The sequence below is a fragment of the Haliotis rufescens genome, unplaced genomic scaffold, assembly GCF_023055435.1.
Source record: "Haliotis rufescens isolate VD_foot unplaced genomic scaffold, xgHalRufe1.0.p SCAF_368, whole genome shotgun sequence".
Classification (NCBI taxonomy): Eukaryota; Metazoa; Mollusca; class Gastropoda; order Lepetellida; family Haliotidae; genus Haliotis; species Haliotis rufescens.
The window spans coordinates 14,837-34,215 of NW_025964077.1; the positions used below are offsets into that span (position 1 = coordinate 14,837).

A 19,379-nucleotide genomic window follows, 5' to 3' on the forward strand; every position below is an offset into this window, starting at 1 on the left:
GAGAGGATGTGTAACATAGGGACATGAGGCTCTGTAACATTGGAAGAGAGGATCGTAACATAAGGACATGAGGCTCTGTAACATTGGGAGAGAGGATGTGTAACATAGGGACATGAGGCTTTGTAACAGTGGGATAGAGGCTGTGTAACATAGGGACATGAGGCTGTGTAACATAGGGACATGAGGCTTTGTAACAGTGGGAGAGAGGCTGTGTAACAGTGGGAGAGAGGCTGTGTAACAGTGGGAGAGAGGCTGTGTAACAGTGGGAGAGAGGATGTGTAACATAGGGACATGAGGCTCTGTAACATTGGGAGAGAGGATGTGTAACATAGGGACATGAGTCTCTGTAACACTGAGAGAGAGGATGTGTAACATAGGGACATGAGGCTCTGTAACAGTGGGAGAGAGGATGTGTAACATAGGGACATGAGTCTCTGTAACAGTGGGAGAGAGGATGTGTAACATAGGGACATGAGGCTCTGTAACAGTGGGAGAGAGGATGTGTAACATAGGGACATGAGTCTCTGTAACACTGGGAGAGAGGATGTGTAACATAGGGACATGATGCTCTGTAATACTGGGAGAGAGGATGTGTAACATAGGGACATGAGTCTCTGTAACAGTGGGAGAGAGGATGTGTAACATAGGGACATGAGTCTCTGTAACAGTGGGAGAGAGGATGTGTAACATAGGGACATGAGTCTCTGTAACACTGGGAGAGAGGATGTGTAACATAGGGACATGATGCTCTGTATTACTGGGAGAGAGGATGTGTAACATAGGGACATGAGTCTCTGTAACACTGGGAGAGAGGATGTGTAACATAGGGACATGAATCTCTGTAACACTGGGAGAGAGGATGTGTAACATAGGGACATGAGTCTCTGTAACACTGGGAGAGAGGATGTGTAACATAGGGACATGAATCTCTGTAATACTGGGAGAGAGGATGTGTAACATAGGGACATGAGTCTCTGTAACAGTGGGAGAGAGGATGTGTAACATAGGGACATGAGTCTCTGTAACACTGGGAGAGAGGATGTGTAACATAGGGACATGAATCTCTGTAATACTGGGAGAGAGGATGTGTAACATAGGGACATGAATCTCTGTAATACTGGGAGAGAGGATGTGTAACATAGGGACATGAGTCTCTGTAACGCTGGGAGAGAGGATGTGTAACATAGGGACATGAGTCTCTGTAATACTGGGAGAGAGGATGTGTAACATAGGGACATGAATCTCTGTAATACTGGGAGAGAGGATGTGTAACATAGGGACATGAGTCTCTGTAACACTGGGAGAGAGGATGTGTAACATAGGGACATGAATCTCTGTAATACTGGGAGAGAGGATGTGTAACATAGGGACATGAATCTCTGTAATACTGGGAGAGAGGATGTGTAACATAGGGACATGAGTCTCTGTAACACTGGGAGAGAGGATGTGTAACATAGGGACATGAGTCTCTGTAATACTGGGAGAGAGGATGTGTAACATAGGGACATGAATCTCTGTAATACTGGGAGAGAGGATGTGTAACATAGGGACATGAGTCTCTGTAACACTGGGAGAGAGGATGTGTAACATAGGGACATGAGTCTCTGTAACAGTGGGAGAGAGGATGTGTAACATAGGGACATGAGTCTCTGTAACACTTGGAGAGGGGATGTGTAACATAGGAACATGAGGCTCTGTAACACTTGGAGAGGGGATGTGTAACATAGGGACATGAGGCTCTGTAACACTTGGAGAGGGGATGTGTAACATAGGGACATGAGGCTCTGTAACACTTGGAGAGGGGATGTGTAACATAGGAACATGAGGCTCTGTAACAGTGGGAGAGAGGATGTGTAACAGTGGGAGAGAGGCTGTGTAATATATGGACATGAGGCTCTGTAACAGTGGGAGAGAGGCTGTGTAACATATGGACAGGAGGCTCTGAAACAGTGGGAGAGAGGCTCTGAAACAGTGGGAGAGAGGCTGTGTGACATATGGACAGGAGGCTCTGTAACAGTGAGGGAGAGACTGTGTAATATAGGGACATGAGGCTCTGTAACAGTGGGAGAGAGGCTGTGTAACATAGGGACATGAGGCTCTGTAACAGTGGGAGAGAGGCTGTGTAACATATGGACATGAGGCTCTGTAACAGTGGGAGAGAGGCTGTGTAACATAGAGACAGGAGGCTCTGTAACAGTGGGAGAGAGGCTGTGTAACATAGAGACATGAGGCTCTGTAACAGTGGGAGAGAGGCTCTGTAACATAGGGACATGAGGCTCAGTAACATAGGGACATGAGGCTCAGTAACATAGGGACATGAGGCTCAGTAACATAGGGACATGAGGCTTTGTAACATTGGGAAAGAGGCTGTGTAACATTGGGAGAGAGGATGTGTAACATTGGGAGAGAGGCTGTGAAACATAGGGATTTGAGGCTCTGTAACACTAAGAGAGAAGATTGTACCATATGGACATGAGGCTCTGTAACATAGGGACATGATGCTCAGTAACATAGGGACATGAGGCTTTGTAACATTGGGAGAGAGGCTGTGTAACATTGGGAGAGAGGCTGTGAAACATAGGGACATGAGGCTCTGTAACACTGGGAGAGAAGATTGTACCATATGGACATGAGGCTCTGTAACATTGGGACATGATGCTCAGTAACATTGGGAGAGAGGCTCTGTAACATTGGGGGAGAGGATGTGTAACATTGGGAGAGAGACTGTGTAACATTGGGAGAGAGGCTGTGTAACATAGGGAGAGAGGCTGTGTAACATTGGGAGAGAGGCTGTGTAACATAGGGACATGAGGCTCTATAACATTGGGAGAGAGGCTGTGTAACATAGGGACATGAGGCTCTGTAACACTGGGAGAGAGGATGTGTAACATAGGGACATGAAGCTCTGTAACACTGGGAGAGAGAATGTGTAACATAGGGACATGAGTCTCTGTAACAGTGGGAGAGAGGATGTGTAACATAGGGACATGAGGCTCTGTAACAGTGGGAGAGAGGATGTGTAACATAGGGACATGAGGCTTTGTAACAGTGGGATAGAGGATGTGTAACATAGGGACATGATGCTCTGTAACAGTGGGAGAGAGGATGTGTAACATACGGACATGAGTCTCTGTAACACTGGGAGAGAGGATGTGTAACATAGGGACATGAGGCTCTGTAACAGTGGGAGAGAGGATGTGTAACATAGGGACATGGGGCTTTGTAACACTGGGAGAGAGGATGTGTAACATAGGGACATGATGCTTTGTAACAGTGGGAGAGAGGATGTGTAACATAGGGACATGATGCTCTGTAACACTGGGAGAGGGGATGTGTAACATAGGGACATGAGACTCTGTAACACTTGGAGAGGGGATGTGTAACATAGGAACATGAGGCTCTGTAACAGTGGGAGAGAGGATGTGTAACAGTAGGAGAGAGGCTGTGTAACATATGGACATGAGGCTCTGTAACAGTGGGAGAGAGGATGTGTAACATAGAGACAGGAGGCTCTGTAACAGTGGGAGAGAGGCTGTGTGACATATGGACAGGAGGCTCTGTAACAGTGGGAGAGAGGCTGTGTAACATAGGGACATGAGGCTCTGTAACAGTGGGAGAGAGGATGTGTAACATAGGGACATGATGCTCTGTAACACTGGGAGAGAGGATGTGTAACATAGGGACATGAGACTCTGTAACACTTGGAGAGGGGATGTGTAACATAGGAACATGAGGCTCTGTAACAGTGGGAGAGAGGATGTGTTACAGTAGGAGAGAGGCTGTGTAACATATGGACATGAGGCTCTGTAACAGTGGGAGAGAGGCTGTGTAACATATGGACATGAGGCTCTGTAACAGTGGGAGAGAGGCTCTGAAACAGTGGGAGAGGCTGTGTGCCATATGGACAGGAGGCTCTGTAACAGTGGGAGAGAGACTGTGTAACATAGGGACATGAGGCTCTGTAACAGTGGGAGAGAGGATGTGTAACATAGGGACATGAGGCTCTGTAACAGTGGGAGAGAGGCTGTGTAACATAGGGACATGAGGCTCTGTAACAGTGGGAGAGAGGATGTGTAACATAGGGACATGAGGCTCTGTAACATTGGAAGAGAGGATCGTAACATAAGGACATGAGGCTCTGTAACATTGGGAGAGAGGATGTGTAACATAGGGACATGAGGCTTTGTAACAGTGGGATAGAGGCTGTGTAACATAGGGACATGAGGCTGTGTAACATAGGGACATGAGGCTTTGTAACAGTGGGAGAGAGGCTGTGTAACAGTGGGAGAGAGGCTGTGTAACAGTGGGAGAGAGGCTGTGTAACAGTGGGAGAGAGGATGTGTAACATAGGGACATGAGGCTCTGTAACATTGGGAGAGAGGATGTGTAACATAGGGACATGAGTCTCTGTAACACTGAGAGAGAGGATGTGTAACATAGGGACATGAGGCTCTGTAACAGTGGGAGAGAGGATGTGTAACATAGGGACATGAGTCTCTGTAACAGTGGGAGAGAGGATGTGTAACATAGGGACATGAGGCTCTGTAACAGTGGGAGAGAGGATGTGTAACATAGGGACATGAGTCTCTGTAACACTGGGAGAGAGGATGTGTAACATAGGGACATGATGCTCTGTAATACTGGGAGAGAGGATGTGTAACATAGGGACATGAGTCTCTGTAACAGTGGGAGAGAGGATGTGTAACATAGGGACATGAGTCTCTGTAACAGTGGGAGAGAGGATGTGTAACATAGGGACATGAGTCTCTGTAACACTGGGAGAGAGGATGTGTAACATAGGGACATGATGCTCTGTATTACTGGGAGAGAGGATGTGTAACATAGGGACATGAGTCTCTGTAACACTGGGAGAGAGGATGTGTAACATAGGGACATGAATCTCTGTAACACTGGGAGAGAGGATGTGTAACATAGGGACATGAGTCTCTGTAACACTGGGAGAGAGGATGTGTAACATAGGGACATGAATCTCTGTAATACTGGGAGAGAGGATGTGTAACATAGGGACATGAGTCTCTGTAACAGTGGGAGAGAGGATGTGTAACATAGGGACATGAGTCTCTGTAACACTGGGAGAGAGGATGTGTAACATAGGGACATGAATCTCTGTAATACTGGGAGAGAGGATGTGTAACATAGGGACATGAATCTCTGTAATACTGGGAGAGAGGATGTGTAACATAGGGACATGAGTCTCTGTAACGCTGGGAGAGAGGATGTGTAACATAGGGACATGAGTCTCTGTAATACTGGGAGAGAGGATGTGTAACATAGGGACATGAATCTCTGTAATACTGGGAGAGAGGATGTGTAACATAGGGACATGAGTCTCTGTAACACTGGGAGAGAGGATGTGTAACATAGGGACATGAATCTCTGTAATACTGGGAGAGAGGATGTGTAACATAGGGACATGAATCTCTGTAATACTGGGAGAGAGGATGTGTAACATAGGGACATGAGTCTCTGTAACACTGGGAGAGAGGATGTGTAACATAGGGACATGAGTCTCTGTAATACTGGGAGAGAGGATGTGTAACATAGGGACATGAATCTCTGTAATACTGGGAGAGAGGATGTGTAACATAGGGACATGAGTCTCTGTAACACTGGGAGAGAGGATGTGTAACATAGGGACATGAGTCTCTGTAACAGTGGGAGAGAGGATGTGTAACATAGGGACATGAGTCTCTGTAACACTTGGAGAGGGGATGTGTAACATAGGAACATGAGGCTCTGTAACACTTGGAGAGGGGATGTGTAACATAGGGACATGAGGCTCTGTAACACTTGGAGAGGGGATGTGTAACATAGGGACATGAGGCTCTGTAACACTTGGAGAGGGGATGTGTAACATAGGAACATGAGGCTCTGTAACAGTGGGAGAGAGGATGTGTAACAGTGGGAGAGAGGCTGTGTAATATATGGACATGAGGCTCTGTAACAGTGGGAGAGAGGCTGTGTAACATATGGACAGGAGGCTCTGAAACAGTGGGAGAGAGGCTCTGAAACAGTGGGAGAGAGGCTGTGTGACATATGGACAGGAGGCTCTGTAACAGTGAGGGAGAGACTGTGTAATATAGGGACATGAGGCTCTGTAACAGTGGGAGAGAGGCTGTGTAACATAGGGACATGAGGCTCTGTAACAGTGGGAGAGAGGCTGTGTAACATATGGACATGAGGCTCTGTAACAGTGGGAGAGAGGCTGTGTAACATAGAGACAGGAGGCTCTGTAACAGTGGGAGAGAGGCTGTGTAACATAGAGACATGAGGCTCTGTAACAGTGGGAGAGAGGCTCTGTAACAGTGGGAGAGAGGCTGTGTAACATAGAGACAGGAGGCTCTGTAACAGTGGGAGAGAGGCTCTGTAACAGTGGGAGAGAGGCTGTGTAACATAGAGACAGGAGGCTCTGTAACAGTGGGAGAGAGACTGTGTAACATAGGGACATGAGGCTCTGTAACAGTGGGAGAGAGGCTGTGTAATATAGAGACAGGAGGCTCTGTAACAGTGGGAGAGAGGCTGTGTAACATAGAGACATGAGGCTCTGTAACAGTGGGAGAGAGGCTGTGTAACATATGGACAGGAGGCTCCGTAACATTGGGAGAGAGGCTGTGTAACATATGGACAAGAGTTACCTGTCTAGATCTAAAGATGCACTCTTCAATTTACCAATCTGAAAGAAGAGAAATAAATCAGGTATAGTATCCGAATTCCATGTATTCTGTTGGTGAAACTAAATTTGATCTCTTTATCCATGACTAGCTGATGAGCTTGTACACACCTTCACACACCTTCACCATGTGAACTGTGCACCAGCACCTGCATCATGTCTGCTTTTAATCCACCCAAAGAGGCCAAATAAAGTTGGCTAATTCAAACATAAATTACTTTTTTGTCACATGTAATTTATAGTCCTTTAACAGAGATTTATCTTGGATTCCAAACTCAGTGCCTGTGGCAGGAAAACCGAACAAATAATTGTTTTGTAAAATAATAGGAATGTTTTCAAAGCTATTGTTTTAGTTGATATTTTAACATTGTATTCAATGCAGTAATGTAAAACTTATTATGTCATTTCTTCTTATTAGTCATATGATCATCATTTATTATCAAAATAACATCAACTGGAAAAGTCTTAATTCCTGCAGATTTGGGGTTGAATATTGGGCTGTGGGAATCAACACAGAAAGCTGAATTACCCACCTTCCTACACAGAGCTCCACGTCTACACAGGTCAAATGCTGAGGGCTTGTCAGTTGATTCGATCTGGGCGGTCATCTTATCAATCTCTTCCATCAGAATCTGACAACATTTGACCAGATTAAATACATGGAAGAAGAATGAGTTTGTTTTGTTTTTATTCCAATTTTTTATTCACTTCAGAAGGATGTTACATTTCCACATTTTCTCAAATACACCTTCATGAGGATTATGTGACTGAGATGCAGTCAGACAGAAAGCATTCGACGTAATAAGCGCCCTGCTCTAATAAGCGCCCACGGCGAGATTTGCTGATATAATGGCTAGTGAACAATCCCAATTAGCACCCCTTCCGACCCCTATTCGCATATAACACGCACCGCTTCCTTCCCCTATTCACATAGAATATGCACTCGTGTGTTATATGCACCCTTTATTATTGGCAATTAAATTCTGGAAACATATATCTGTCGTACATAAACATTTCAGGCTGTCAGCATAAACCACGAAATTTATCTTTCAACTCTGTTTTTTTCACCAAAATAATATTCTAATAAGAGCCCCCTATTTCTAATTTTGAGTGTGCCCTAGGCACATATTACGTCAAATACGGTAATATAATGTAGAGAAAAATAGTCATGTTTCTTGACATATGGACAATGTGGTATCCAAATATTTGTTTGTTTTTCCTTAACGCCACACTCAGCAATATTCCAGCTATATGACGACAGTCTGTAAATAATCAAGTCTGGACCAGATAATCCAGTGATTGACATCATGAGCATCAGTCCACACAATTGGGACATGATAACATGCATCAACCATGTCAGCGAGCCTGACCACCCAATCTGTTAGTCGCCTCTTACGACAAGCATAGTCGCTCCTTACAGCAAGCATGGGTTGCTGAAGACCTATTCTACCCCGGATCTTCACGGGTTTGTATCCAAATAAGTTCATCATCACATACATCATCATTTCACAATAAACGTTGACAGTGTTTGTAATGTCACAGAAAGATCAAGACAGATAAAGTTATAATCCACCTGAATAATTTCTACATTCTCCTCAGTGTCGGTGAGCGGCTCCAGGGTGTCGATAGTCTCTGACAGCACGCTAGTGATAGACTCCTTCCTGCACACACACATCATATAGACATATATGTAAACATTGATATTCAGAGGAACAAACCCAAAAATAAAACAAAATATATTTCATCATTGTAAATATAGAAAATCCAGGAGATTCAGATGCATTGAAACTTTGGGACATTCACTGATTGTCATCCGAAATGTCCTGAAGATTCTTTCAAAACTGGCCATGATATGGAATAATGTCCTAATAAAACCTGATAATATCACGACAATCTTCTCCCATGGTAATATGTCTCCAGCAAAATCTTCTAAAATCAGTAGGGGCGGCAAGGTAGCCTAGTGGTTAAAGCGTTCGCTCGTCACACTGAAGACCCAGGTTCCATTCCCCACATGGGTTCAATGCGTGAAGCCCATTTCTGGTGTACCCCGCCGTGATATTGCTATAATATTCCTAAAAGCATAGCAAAACCATACTCACTCACTCACTCACTCACACACTCACACTAAAACCAGTCAGGAAAGCATCATCAAACATATCCTTGATACACAGAGGCTACTGGCCTAACTACAACTAATACTGGTGTGAAGAAGGATTAATATTCTGAAACATCGGTAACATGTTGTTACACACAAAAAGTAAAGCTGCATACCGTATTCAACGTAATAAGCGCACAGGGCACTCTCAAAATTAGAAATGGGGGGCTCTTATTATAATATTATTTTGGTGGAAAAAAAAACAGAGTTGAAAGATTGTAAATTTTGTGGTTTATGCTGACAGCCCGAAATGATACAAAAGAAAAGTCTGTGCATATTATACACGACAGATATATTTTCCAGAATTTAATTGCCCACAATTAAGGGTGCATATAACACACGAGTGCGTATACTGTAATTCACTAGGCAATATATTAGCAAATATCGAGGTGGGCGCTAATTAGAGAGGGGCGCTTATTACGTCGAATACGGTACCCACCAAACAAGTTTCCCTGGCCAAAGCGTTTACATCATGATGACATACGGTGAAGCACACCAGCAAAATATTCAGACACCAGTGTTTCAATATTATTTATCAGTGGACAAAACTTTTGTTACGTAATGTCTTCAAAAATTATTAGAGAACAAAATAATGTAAAACATTAACTGGTTGCACATTTAGGGCATTATCTAATTTTATCAAACTTATAATACCCGGGACAAATTCACTTTCATTGCCTTTCTTAAAGGCCTTTTCAAGGTATAACTGTCCAATTCAAGGCACATCAAATGATGAAGCCTGTGTGAACGTTGATGCAAGTAGTGTGTTGGCAGACATTGTGAGTACCTTTTCTTGGCCCGTTCCTCCCTGGATACAGATGTGCTCTCCGCGTGAGTGTGTGCGACGGACTGGAAGTCAAAAAAGTTGTCGTCTTCCATGTCAGACCCTGTCGGTGTTGGCGGAAAAACCTGGTCGAACCACACATTCCAGATGCCCCGTGCCCACTCTCTCTCATCTTCACTAGACCTGGAGAAACAGTATAGTTACATAAATCTTGGTCAAACCACACATTACAGATGCCCCGTGCCCACTCTCTCTCATCTTCACTAGACCTGGAGAAACAGTATAGTTACATAAATCTTGGTCAAACCACACATTACAGATGCCCCGTGCCCACTCTCTCTCGTCTTCACTAGACCTGGGGAAACAGTATAGTTACATAAATCTTGGTCAAACCACACATTCCAGATGCCCCGTGCCCACTCTCTCTCATCTTCACTAGACCTGGAGAAACAGTATAGTTACATAAATCTTGGTCAAACCACACATTACAGATGCCCCGTGCCCACTCTCTCTCGTCTTCACTAGACCTGGAGAAACAGTATAGTTACATAAATCTTGGTCAAACCACACATTACAGATGCCCCGTGCCCACTCTCTCTCGTCTTCACTAGACCTGGGGAAACAGCATAGTTACATCAACCACATCAGTGGTTTAATCCATTTTCATCAGTATGAAATGGAAGTCCAAAGTTGCACAAGTATAAGATGATTACCACCTTGGCGTAACCATGAGTATTGGTATGGCGCTGACAAACCCAGAATCATAATCAAGGTGAATAAGAGATTTGAGTCCATTTGACCCATGATCCTCAGATTCTGACCCACCCCTGAAACCAACTCTACAGAGAACTGTGGCACCTGAGGTGACTGGTACACCTCTGCCACCAATTTTAAACACTTTAATCATTACATTTCATTTGATCTAACTTAAACAATTAATCCATGAATACTACATAAACACATAGAGAACATTGTTGTTTTACAGTATTTCAGCATAGTAATCTGCAGCAATAAACATTATATCTCGATAGCAGTGTATGACTTACCCATATCTCCTCTGAGTCTTGTATTCCTCAAAGTCCAGAATATTTGGAAGACTGGAGCGATGAGACCTCACATGCCTGGAAATAACAAAGAGTTACATCATACTTAACAAAAGATACAAACAGAGCCCTTGACATCAAGCATTAATGTCACGAAACATCTCTAGCATAACACACTACTCTAGTTGACCACATTACTCGCAAGTGTAAGAAAGAAACAAGGCTAGTAAGGCTAGATGTCAGTTATTAGTCCTGCGCCACATATATTCTTTTTTGACTAAAAGCCTTGGCAAGACTAGATCAAACTACCCAAGATAAAGTTCCTTGATTCCAACAGCAGAAGAGGAAAGGTTCTTTTGGAAAAAAAGAAAAGTACCATTATTTTAAAGAAATGTTTCCATCAACTAAAATGTTAGTCTAGTCCAATATTTCAAAGTTTTCCGCAATTTAAAATTTTTACATTTCCAGTGGGTCTAAAACGACCGTTATCCTACCTTGTCTTTTAATTGTTGTTTACACATCCACACATTGCTTTCCAGCCATTTAAAAAAAGGGGATATAAAATGTACATTTCCATTGACATTTCATTTATTTTTCTTTCCCGCATGCTTCAACAAAGACTGTTCATGACACAAGGACAGACATTTTTACCCCAAAAGAAACTTAACAGCATGAAAACAGATGTGTATTCTACACACAAAGGAGAAATACATTTTGTCATTGATATATATATTGTATATAACTTTTTTCCCCTCTTGTCTTCAGGTATTTTTTGGCTGACATTTGATCTTAGAAACGAAGCCACTACCTTGGCACCCTGAGATCCCACTCGATGACTCTGTTGACTCTGTTGACTCGAGGCAGTGAGCCGCACCTGGACATGGATCTGGACGGGGAAGCCAGGAATCTCTGGATGGACTCAATCCTGGCCATGTCCACAGGGCCCTTGTGCTTGAGCTTCTTTCTGTGGTACAGACTCATGTTTATAGGTGACTCCATGAATACCTCTACATTACAGAATAGTTGGAGTTTTATTCTGTATGAATTAATGCAGCAACAAGTTGATGGTTATACTGCCCTTCTGGATGGCCAGTTTCAGGGAATGAATCATAACTTGCTTTGCTTTGAAAATGTTAGAAACAGGAAACCATTGCAAGAGTCATTTCTTACAGAGTGCTTGAGTAGAATGTTACATAGTTTATTCACGACTTTCACACTGATGGCACCTATGTCACAGCTGTACAGTAATCTGGCCTGGACCCGACAACCAGTGGTCAAAAGAGTGAGCACTCATCCACATCATCAAATGCTACCTTACCCACTATTGCACTATGAATTCTAACAGACTTCCAGTTTTAGTGAACTAAATTCAAGTCCTTTTTATGCTCCCTCCCCAAAATTCAACATGAAAAGGTGGTACACTTTCCATTTGTCACAGACTCTGGAATAATCATCTCTTCTTAGATACAATTAACCATTGGAAGGGAGATAACTCTATGGCTACTGACCATAAGTAGATTGTTTACAAATTGTTTTCATCGAATTGTATGTTAGATTTCAAAAGGAAATCAGATAACATAATTTTAAGTAATTTATTTGCGCAGGGGGTTAGGAAAATCAAGGCATTTTAATGAAGAATATAAATTAAAGGACAGACATAGAAATTCAAAGCCTCATGAAGCATGTTTAAACTTAGATATATTCACACGATGACCTTCATGTATGACCTACTTTTTAGGCAGAATGACATAGTTCCTCCCAGCCAGCAGGGCGAGTTCAGCAGGGGTCAACTTTTCCTCTGAAAGAAATTGTTAGTCAACATTAGCCTGTGCTCATCATCCAAAACAGACCTACAAGACTAGATAAACGGTTGAATGAGTGAAGATGATTCAATACAGTAAAATTCCATCTTCTTGACTATCATTTCAACAAATTATTCTGTACTCCAAGTTAATCCCCAGTTTCATTGAACCAAATGCTAAAGCTGATAGCATTAAACTATTAGAACAAATATACATTAACCAGCCATTCATGTTAGGGGCACAGGTGGCGCAGTCATTTAAGGACCACATTTCACTGTGCAGAGTTGAATACCTTGGTCAAGCCAGAAACCTTTGATTGTGGGTTTGAATCCGGGTTCACCCCGATTATGTTTCCAGGTTTGTCAGCACCATACCCATGCTTGTAGTTCCACCAAAGGTGTAAACGACTCAGACATGCATCACTTGGGGCTTTCTTTCCAGATCAAACTGGCCAATGTGATATAACTGGAATACTAACACAGCATTAAACCCAACTCACTCACTCACTCATGCAAGTTAAACATAACTGGATAATACTACCAAGTCTCTTGTCAGCAAAGTTAAGTTAAGCATACAGTGGCACCCTAGTATAATGCCTGGACTACTGTGCCAGGGTTGCTGCTGCTGCTGCTGCTGCTGCTGCTGCCTACCTTTAGGAGTCTGTGGTAACTTGAGGATGTCTGCCTCGGTCTGCTCTTCCTCCACAACCTGGCAACAATGAGGAGACAGACATACAGACAGCTGACCAACCTTTCATTGGAATAAGTCGTATTTGTTTGTCTCATGTTTATACTCAGCAATAGCACAGCTATATAACATCAACCTGTAAATAATCAAGTCTGGACCAGACAAACCAGTGATTGATGTCCCGTGTTGTTGGTATAGGACACGCAATCAACCAAGTCAGTGTGCTTGACCAATTAATCCACATATTTGCCTCTTACAACAAGCATTAGTTGCTGAGGAGCTATTCTAACCTGGAATTCCCATGGGATGGAATTTGTTGTAAGATTGGTAGTTAGGTATGTAACTGATTCAAGTTTTATAAATCTATACCAGTCGTACGTTTACCTTGTATTTCCTCTAACTTAACTGTTTACATTACTTTGTCCAGGAATGTGACATACTGTGAATGTGTCTGAAGCCGTCCTGTCAGTCTGTCACTGACTGTAGCCATGGATGAGTACTGCGTCAGAGAATGAATGTGTCTATAAGTGTGACTGTTTCTGTGTCTTTCCATGTCATCATGCCAAGGCAAGGGCAATAACTGACTATAAAAGTCCAGTTTCCACCTTTGCCAAACTAGGCTGGAATTCCGGCTGGACTAACAAGTCTATGCATAGTACAATCAAAATCATGTAACAAACAAGACAACTGTACATTTGTAAACATATTACATGCAGATTTCAGTCGACTGCAGGATTTGCAAAGCATGTGTACTGCCAACTGGGCGTCACAATTTCTTTTTTCAATCTTTTCATGTTTTAATCAAGGTGCTCAAGTGATTTGACACACTTTGCGAGGTAAGATCTATTTTATTACAATAAAGATCTTGATTATCGATCAGATCGTCTTCACTGGGAGCCACCATTTTGTTTGAAGCAATTGCAAGTGATATGAGAGGTGGATTCTGATTGGTCAATAGGAGGGATATAGAAGGTACATAACTCGTAATAGCCACTGGCGGCGCAACGATCGAGACCAGAAATTCCAGCCTAGTTCGGCAAGTGTGGAAACTTGGTCAGATAACTCCCTTGCCTCGGGAAGATGATCAACATATACTGAGTTGCATTCTGTGATTGTGTACTGTGTCTGACTGTGTCTGTGCTGCTGTCCTAGCCAGTGCGTCTGCAGTATCTGTGTCCGACTATGTCTATGGCTGTGTCCTTGCCAGTATGTCTTTGTATGTGACTGCCTGTGTCTGACTGTGTGTCTGGGTATATGTGTCTGACTGCCTGTGTGTCTGGGTATATGTGTCTGACTGTGTGTCTGACTGCCTGTGTGTCAGATTGTGTATCTGACTGCCTATGTGTCTGGGTATATGTGTCTGACTGCCTGTGTGTTTGCATATATGTGTGAGACTGTGTCTGACTGCTTGTGTGTCAGACTGGATGTCTGGGTGTCTATGGCTGTGTCCTTGCCTGTATGTCTTTGTATGTGTCTGTTTCTGACTGTGTGTCTGGGTGTCTGACTGTGTCTGACTGTGTCTGTGTTACCTCCTCCTCCTGCACCTCCATCTCCTTACAGGGAGACATAGGGAGACATGTCCTGTTGTTGTCTGGGTATATGTGTCTGACGGTGTCTGGGTGTCTGACTGTGTGTCTGGGTGTCTGACTGTGTCTGACTGTGTCTGTGTTACCTCCTCCTCCTGCACCTCCATCTCCTTACAGGGAGACATAGGGAGACATGTCCTGTTGTTGTCTGGGTATATGTGTCTGACGGTGTCTGGGTGTCTGACTGTGTCTGTGTTACCTCCTCCTCCTGCACCTCCACCTCCTTACAGGGAGACATGTCCTGTTGTTGTCTGGGTATATGTGTCTGACTGTGTCTGGGTGTCTGACAGTGTCTGGGTGTCTGACTGTGTCTGGGTGTCTGACTGTGTCTGTGTTACCTCCTCCTCCTGCACCTCCACCTCCTTACAGTGAGACATGTCTTGTTGTTGTCTGGGTATATGTGTCTGAATGTGTCTGAATGTGTCTGACGGTGTCTGGGTGTCTGACTGTGTCTGTGTTACCTCCTCCTCCTGCACCTCCACCTCCTTACAGGGAGACATGTCCTGTTGTTGTCTGGGTATATGTGTCTGACTGTGTCTGGGTGTCTGACAGTGTCTGGGTGTCTGACTGTGTCTGGGTGTCTGACTGTGTCTGTGTTACCTCCTCCTCCTGCACCTCCACCTCCTTACAGTGAGACATGTCTTGTTGTTGTCTGGGTATATGTGTCTGAATGTGTCTGAATGTGTCTGACTGTGTCTGGGTGTCTGACTGTGTCTGTGTTACCTCCTCCTCCTGCACCTCCACCTCCTTACAGGGAGACATGTCCTGTTGTTGTCTGGGTATATGTGTCTGACTGTGTTAGACTGTGTCTGTGTGTCTGACTGTGTCTGGGTGTCTGTGTATCTGACTGTGTCCGTGTGTCTGACTGTGTCTGTGTGTCTGACTGTGTCTGACTGTGTCTGTGTTACCTCCTCCTCCTGCACCTCCACCTCCTTACAGGGAGACATGTCCTGTTGTTGTCGATTGAGCTTCAGCTGACGGATCTGGGACTTCTGCTCCGAGATCTGACACACAGAACAACCGGGTATGAAACACATTCCCAACAACATTCCTGTTGCCATGAACAGTCAACAATGGATATAGCCAACTTCAACTTTTAGATCAGTCCGAAGTTTGCTAACATAATTCATGAAATGTAATCAACTATGATTCTATTATGTCATTGTCTCACCTCCTTCCCTCCATACACCTCCAAATCAATGAAGTTACGAGTCAATGTTGTAATGCAAGGCCCCACAAAGCAGTCTTAGCACTAAGATGACCGTAACTAACATAATATAACAAAGGCTTACAATAGTCATGATGCTAAGATTGCTTTGTGGAACAGGGAGGGCCCTGGGTTGACAATATCAGGGTTATCTGACAAAATTTACAAAAGTAAAATTGCAGCAAAATAAAAAGGTTAGTTCAACTGACCAACCAAATCAAGTTTGTGGGTGAAAAATAAAACATATTTTTGTTTACTACATCAAATAATTATAAATATTGACAAGAGATTCAGCAATAATGCAGAAGCCGTTACCTTACATGATTAGAAATTCACTTCCCAATAGTAGACTCAAGTGTATGATGCCAGTCGGTAAATAATAGAGTCTTGGCTAGGCAAACCTGTGGTTTTGACATGTACAATATGACAACAAGTACAATATGTACAATATGACAACATGTACAATATGACAACATGTACAATATGTACAATATGTACAATATGACAACATGTACAATATGACAACATGTAAAATATGTACAATATGACAACATGTACAATATGACAACATGTACAATTTGACAACATGTACAATATGACAACATGTACAATATGACAACATGTACAATATGACAACATGTACAACATGTACAACATGTACAACATGCACAATATGACAACATGTACAATATGTACAATATGACAACATGTACAATATGACAACATGTACAATATGTACAATATGACAACATGTACAATATGACAACATGTACAATATGACAACATGTACAATATGACAACATGTACAATATGACAACATGTACAATATGACAATATGTACAATATGACAACATGTATAATATGACGTACAATATGACAAAATGTACAACATGTACAATATGACAACATGTAAAATATGTACAATATGACAACATGTACAATATGACAACATGTACAACATGTACAATATGACAACATGTTCAATATGACAACATGTTCAATATGACAACATGTTCAATATGACAACATGTACAATATGACAACATGTAAAATATGTACAATATGACAACATGTACACTATGACAACATGTACACTATGACAACATGTAAAATATGACAACATGTACAATATGTACAATATGTACAATGACAACATGTTAAATATGACAACATGTACAATATGACAACATGTAAAATATGTACAATATGACAATATGTACAATATGACATGTACAATATGTACAACATGATAACATGTACAATATGCTAAAGAACGACAAGGCTAAAAAATGTAAACCAAGAAATAAAAAGAGTCTGGCCTTATGATAAGCGTGGATGACTAGTCTCCGATATTGTCATGATGCCAGATTGGCATCTCGGCACCCGAATAAAAAAATTTCCAAGATCCAATCCTAAATCTCCTGTCCTGACTTGTGTCCTGCCACTCACCTCCATCATAGCTGTGTTAAAGTCCTGCGGCACCAGCACTGTGTCATCCTCATCCACCATCATCCGCGGCTGTGACCGTGACCTTCTGAGTGGCATCACCAGGGGAAGTATGTCATCAATTGCCGGCTGCTGACCACGCTCAGAGTGAGGAGTTGCTGGGGTCGCAGTATCATCCTCTCCAGCTGCTGTGTCAGCTTTGTCTGTAACATGTAGTAACTTAATTTGGGAACAAGGACATCATTTCTTGGTCAATCCCACCATCGTGGTATCTTCTGTAACCAGGGATATTTGGGAAGTTTATACTAGGGCTGGGACGGGTAATTTGGGTACTCAGGTCTGGTGGGTACTGAGTAGGACCTGTATACCCACAGGACTACCTGGACCCGTGGTTCATCACGCGATATATCGTTTAATGACAAAAATTATCAAGAAATCCATGGTTACACTACTTGTCACTAATGTTTGCATTTCTTTCTGACTTATATGTTTGAGGTGAGGTGAGGTGAAATTGGGTTTAACGGCGCGTCCAAGATTATTGCACTTATATAGCGACGTGCATGTATGAGTATGTGTTTGTGTGGCTGCTTGTTCTAGTCCGGACTAATGCCGATTTATAGTGCTAGCTCACTGAGATACCATGCCGCAGTTTAACATGAATACCCCACTCAGACACAGTATACTGACTCCGAGCCGACCAGTCCTTGTTTTAGCCCCTTAATGCCGAGCGCCAGACAGGGTAACAACAAGTACCATCTTTTAACGTCTTTTGGTATGACGCGGCCGGGGATCGAGCCCCGGACCTTCCGCTCTCCGGGCGGACGCTCTACCACAGGACCACGGAGGCGGTCTTTATATGTTTGAATAAAGATGAATGTTTATATATATGTAAGTATACATAGTCATTACTTGGGAAAGCAAGGCACATTTCGGCAATAGACTCTTGACTCTTCAGTGTGGGTGGGTCAGGACTGAAGCCCTTGAACTCTCTGGAAACAAACCTGCCGGTCACCCATCCACCTACTCTCCGTTTAACTTTGCCTGATTTGCAGCCTGTGTATTGTACACACGGGATCACTCCGTGTTACTTAAGGATGATGTAGCCCTTATTAAGTTCAAGTATTTGAGACTTTCCTCAGATGTGTTTCTGTAGTCTGAATAGTCCATTCATATATCACAACTAGGTTGTTGATTACAACATGAAGTTCCAAATATTTTTGATTCTTTCTTATTCTTGTGTCTCAACTCTCATGTACAAACATTTGATTAACTGTAACAAATAGAAAGGATTTCATTGAGTATATGGCTTTTGAATTTCCTAAATTTACACATTAACTTCATAATACAGCAGTAATACTAGGTTGGGCTTGTTTACTTTACAAAAGCATGAACATTTAACAATAAGGTGTACAACACAAACCTGGACATTGCACTAAGTACATAATAGTCCAATAAAATGTACAGAAACAATGCCTTAACTGCACTAAATAAACAGAAAGCTTAATATTTCATATACCTTTCATAACTTTAGGCCATGAGAATATTTATGAACAAAGTTGAAAGTCTAGGGTGTATTTCCATGAGCCAAGTCTAAACCAGCCACAAACTCTCAATTATGAAGAATTAAGATACTGTGTATGGTAGAAATTAAGAAGATGCATTTATAAACAAATTCCTATTTATGAATTTTCAATTGAGTGACTAAATGTGCCTTACCATTACTTTAGACTTCACTGGCTCCTAGCATGACTTCATCATGCATGCTGCTTAAAGCACATGGTGATATGATCACACCAATCTGTGCTTATCTCCCTTCTTATTAAGGTTGATGTAAAATTGGCACATCATCAAAAAATGAAACATAACATTCAAACCCAGGAAATTAAATAAACATCCTAACCATAACAATTATTTAATATTGTATATTGCTGTTGTTATATATAATACATAATTTGTGGAAATTCTAAAAACCAGATTT

The 19,379-nt window shown here is 42.5% G+C and overlaps 1 protein-coding gene across 1 annotated transcript in view; it reads right to left on the bottom strand.

The window, feature by feature from the left end:
- LOC125371704 (probable UDP-N-acetylglucosamine--peptide N-acetylglucosaminyltransferase SEC) overlaps window positions 1-17,639 on the bottom strand; it is a gene marked incomplete at its 3' end in the record, with an annotated part of 32,458 nt that extends 14,819 nt beyond the window's left edge. Inside the window, exons 1-10 of the mRNA XM_048381203.1 lie at window positions 17,405-17,639; window positions 15,657-15,752; window positions 13,126-13,183; window positions 12,405-12,471; window positions 11,482-11,637; window positions 10,677-10,751; window positions 9,634-9,813; window positions 8,265-8,352; window positions 7,225-7,323; window positions 6,657-6,694 (exon numbers count right to left, since the gene is read on the bottom strand). Coding sequence (XP_048237160.1) covers window positions 6,657-6,694; window positions 7,225-7,323; window positions 8,265-8,352; window positions 9,634-9,813; window positions 10,677-10,751; window positions 11,482-11,637; window positions 12,405-12,471; window positions 13,126-13,183; window positions 15,657-15,752; window positions 17,405-17,500 — 953 coding nt within the window. The remainder of the gene's footprint in view (window positions 1-6,656; window positions 6,695-7,224; window positions 7,324-8,264; window positions 8,353-9,633; window positions 9,814-10,676; window positions 10,752-11,481; window positions 11,638-12,404; window positions 12,472-13,125; window positions 13,184-15,656; window positions 15,753-17,404) is intronic.
- Window positions 17,640-19,379: the final 1,740 nt, after the last annotated feature.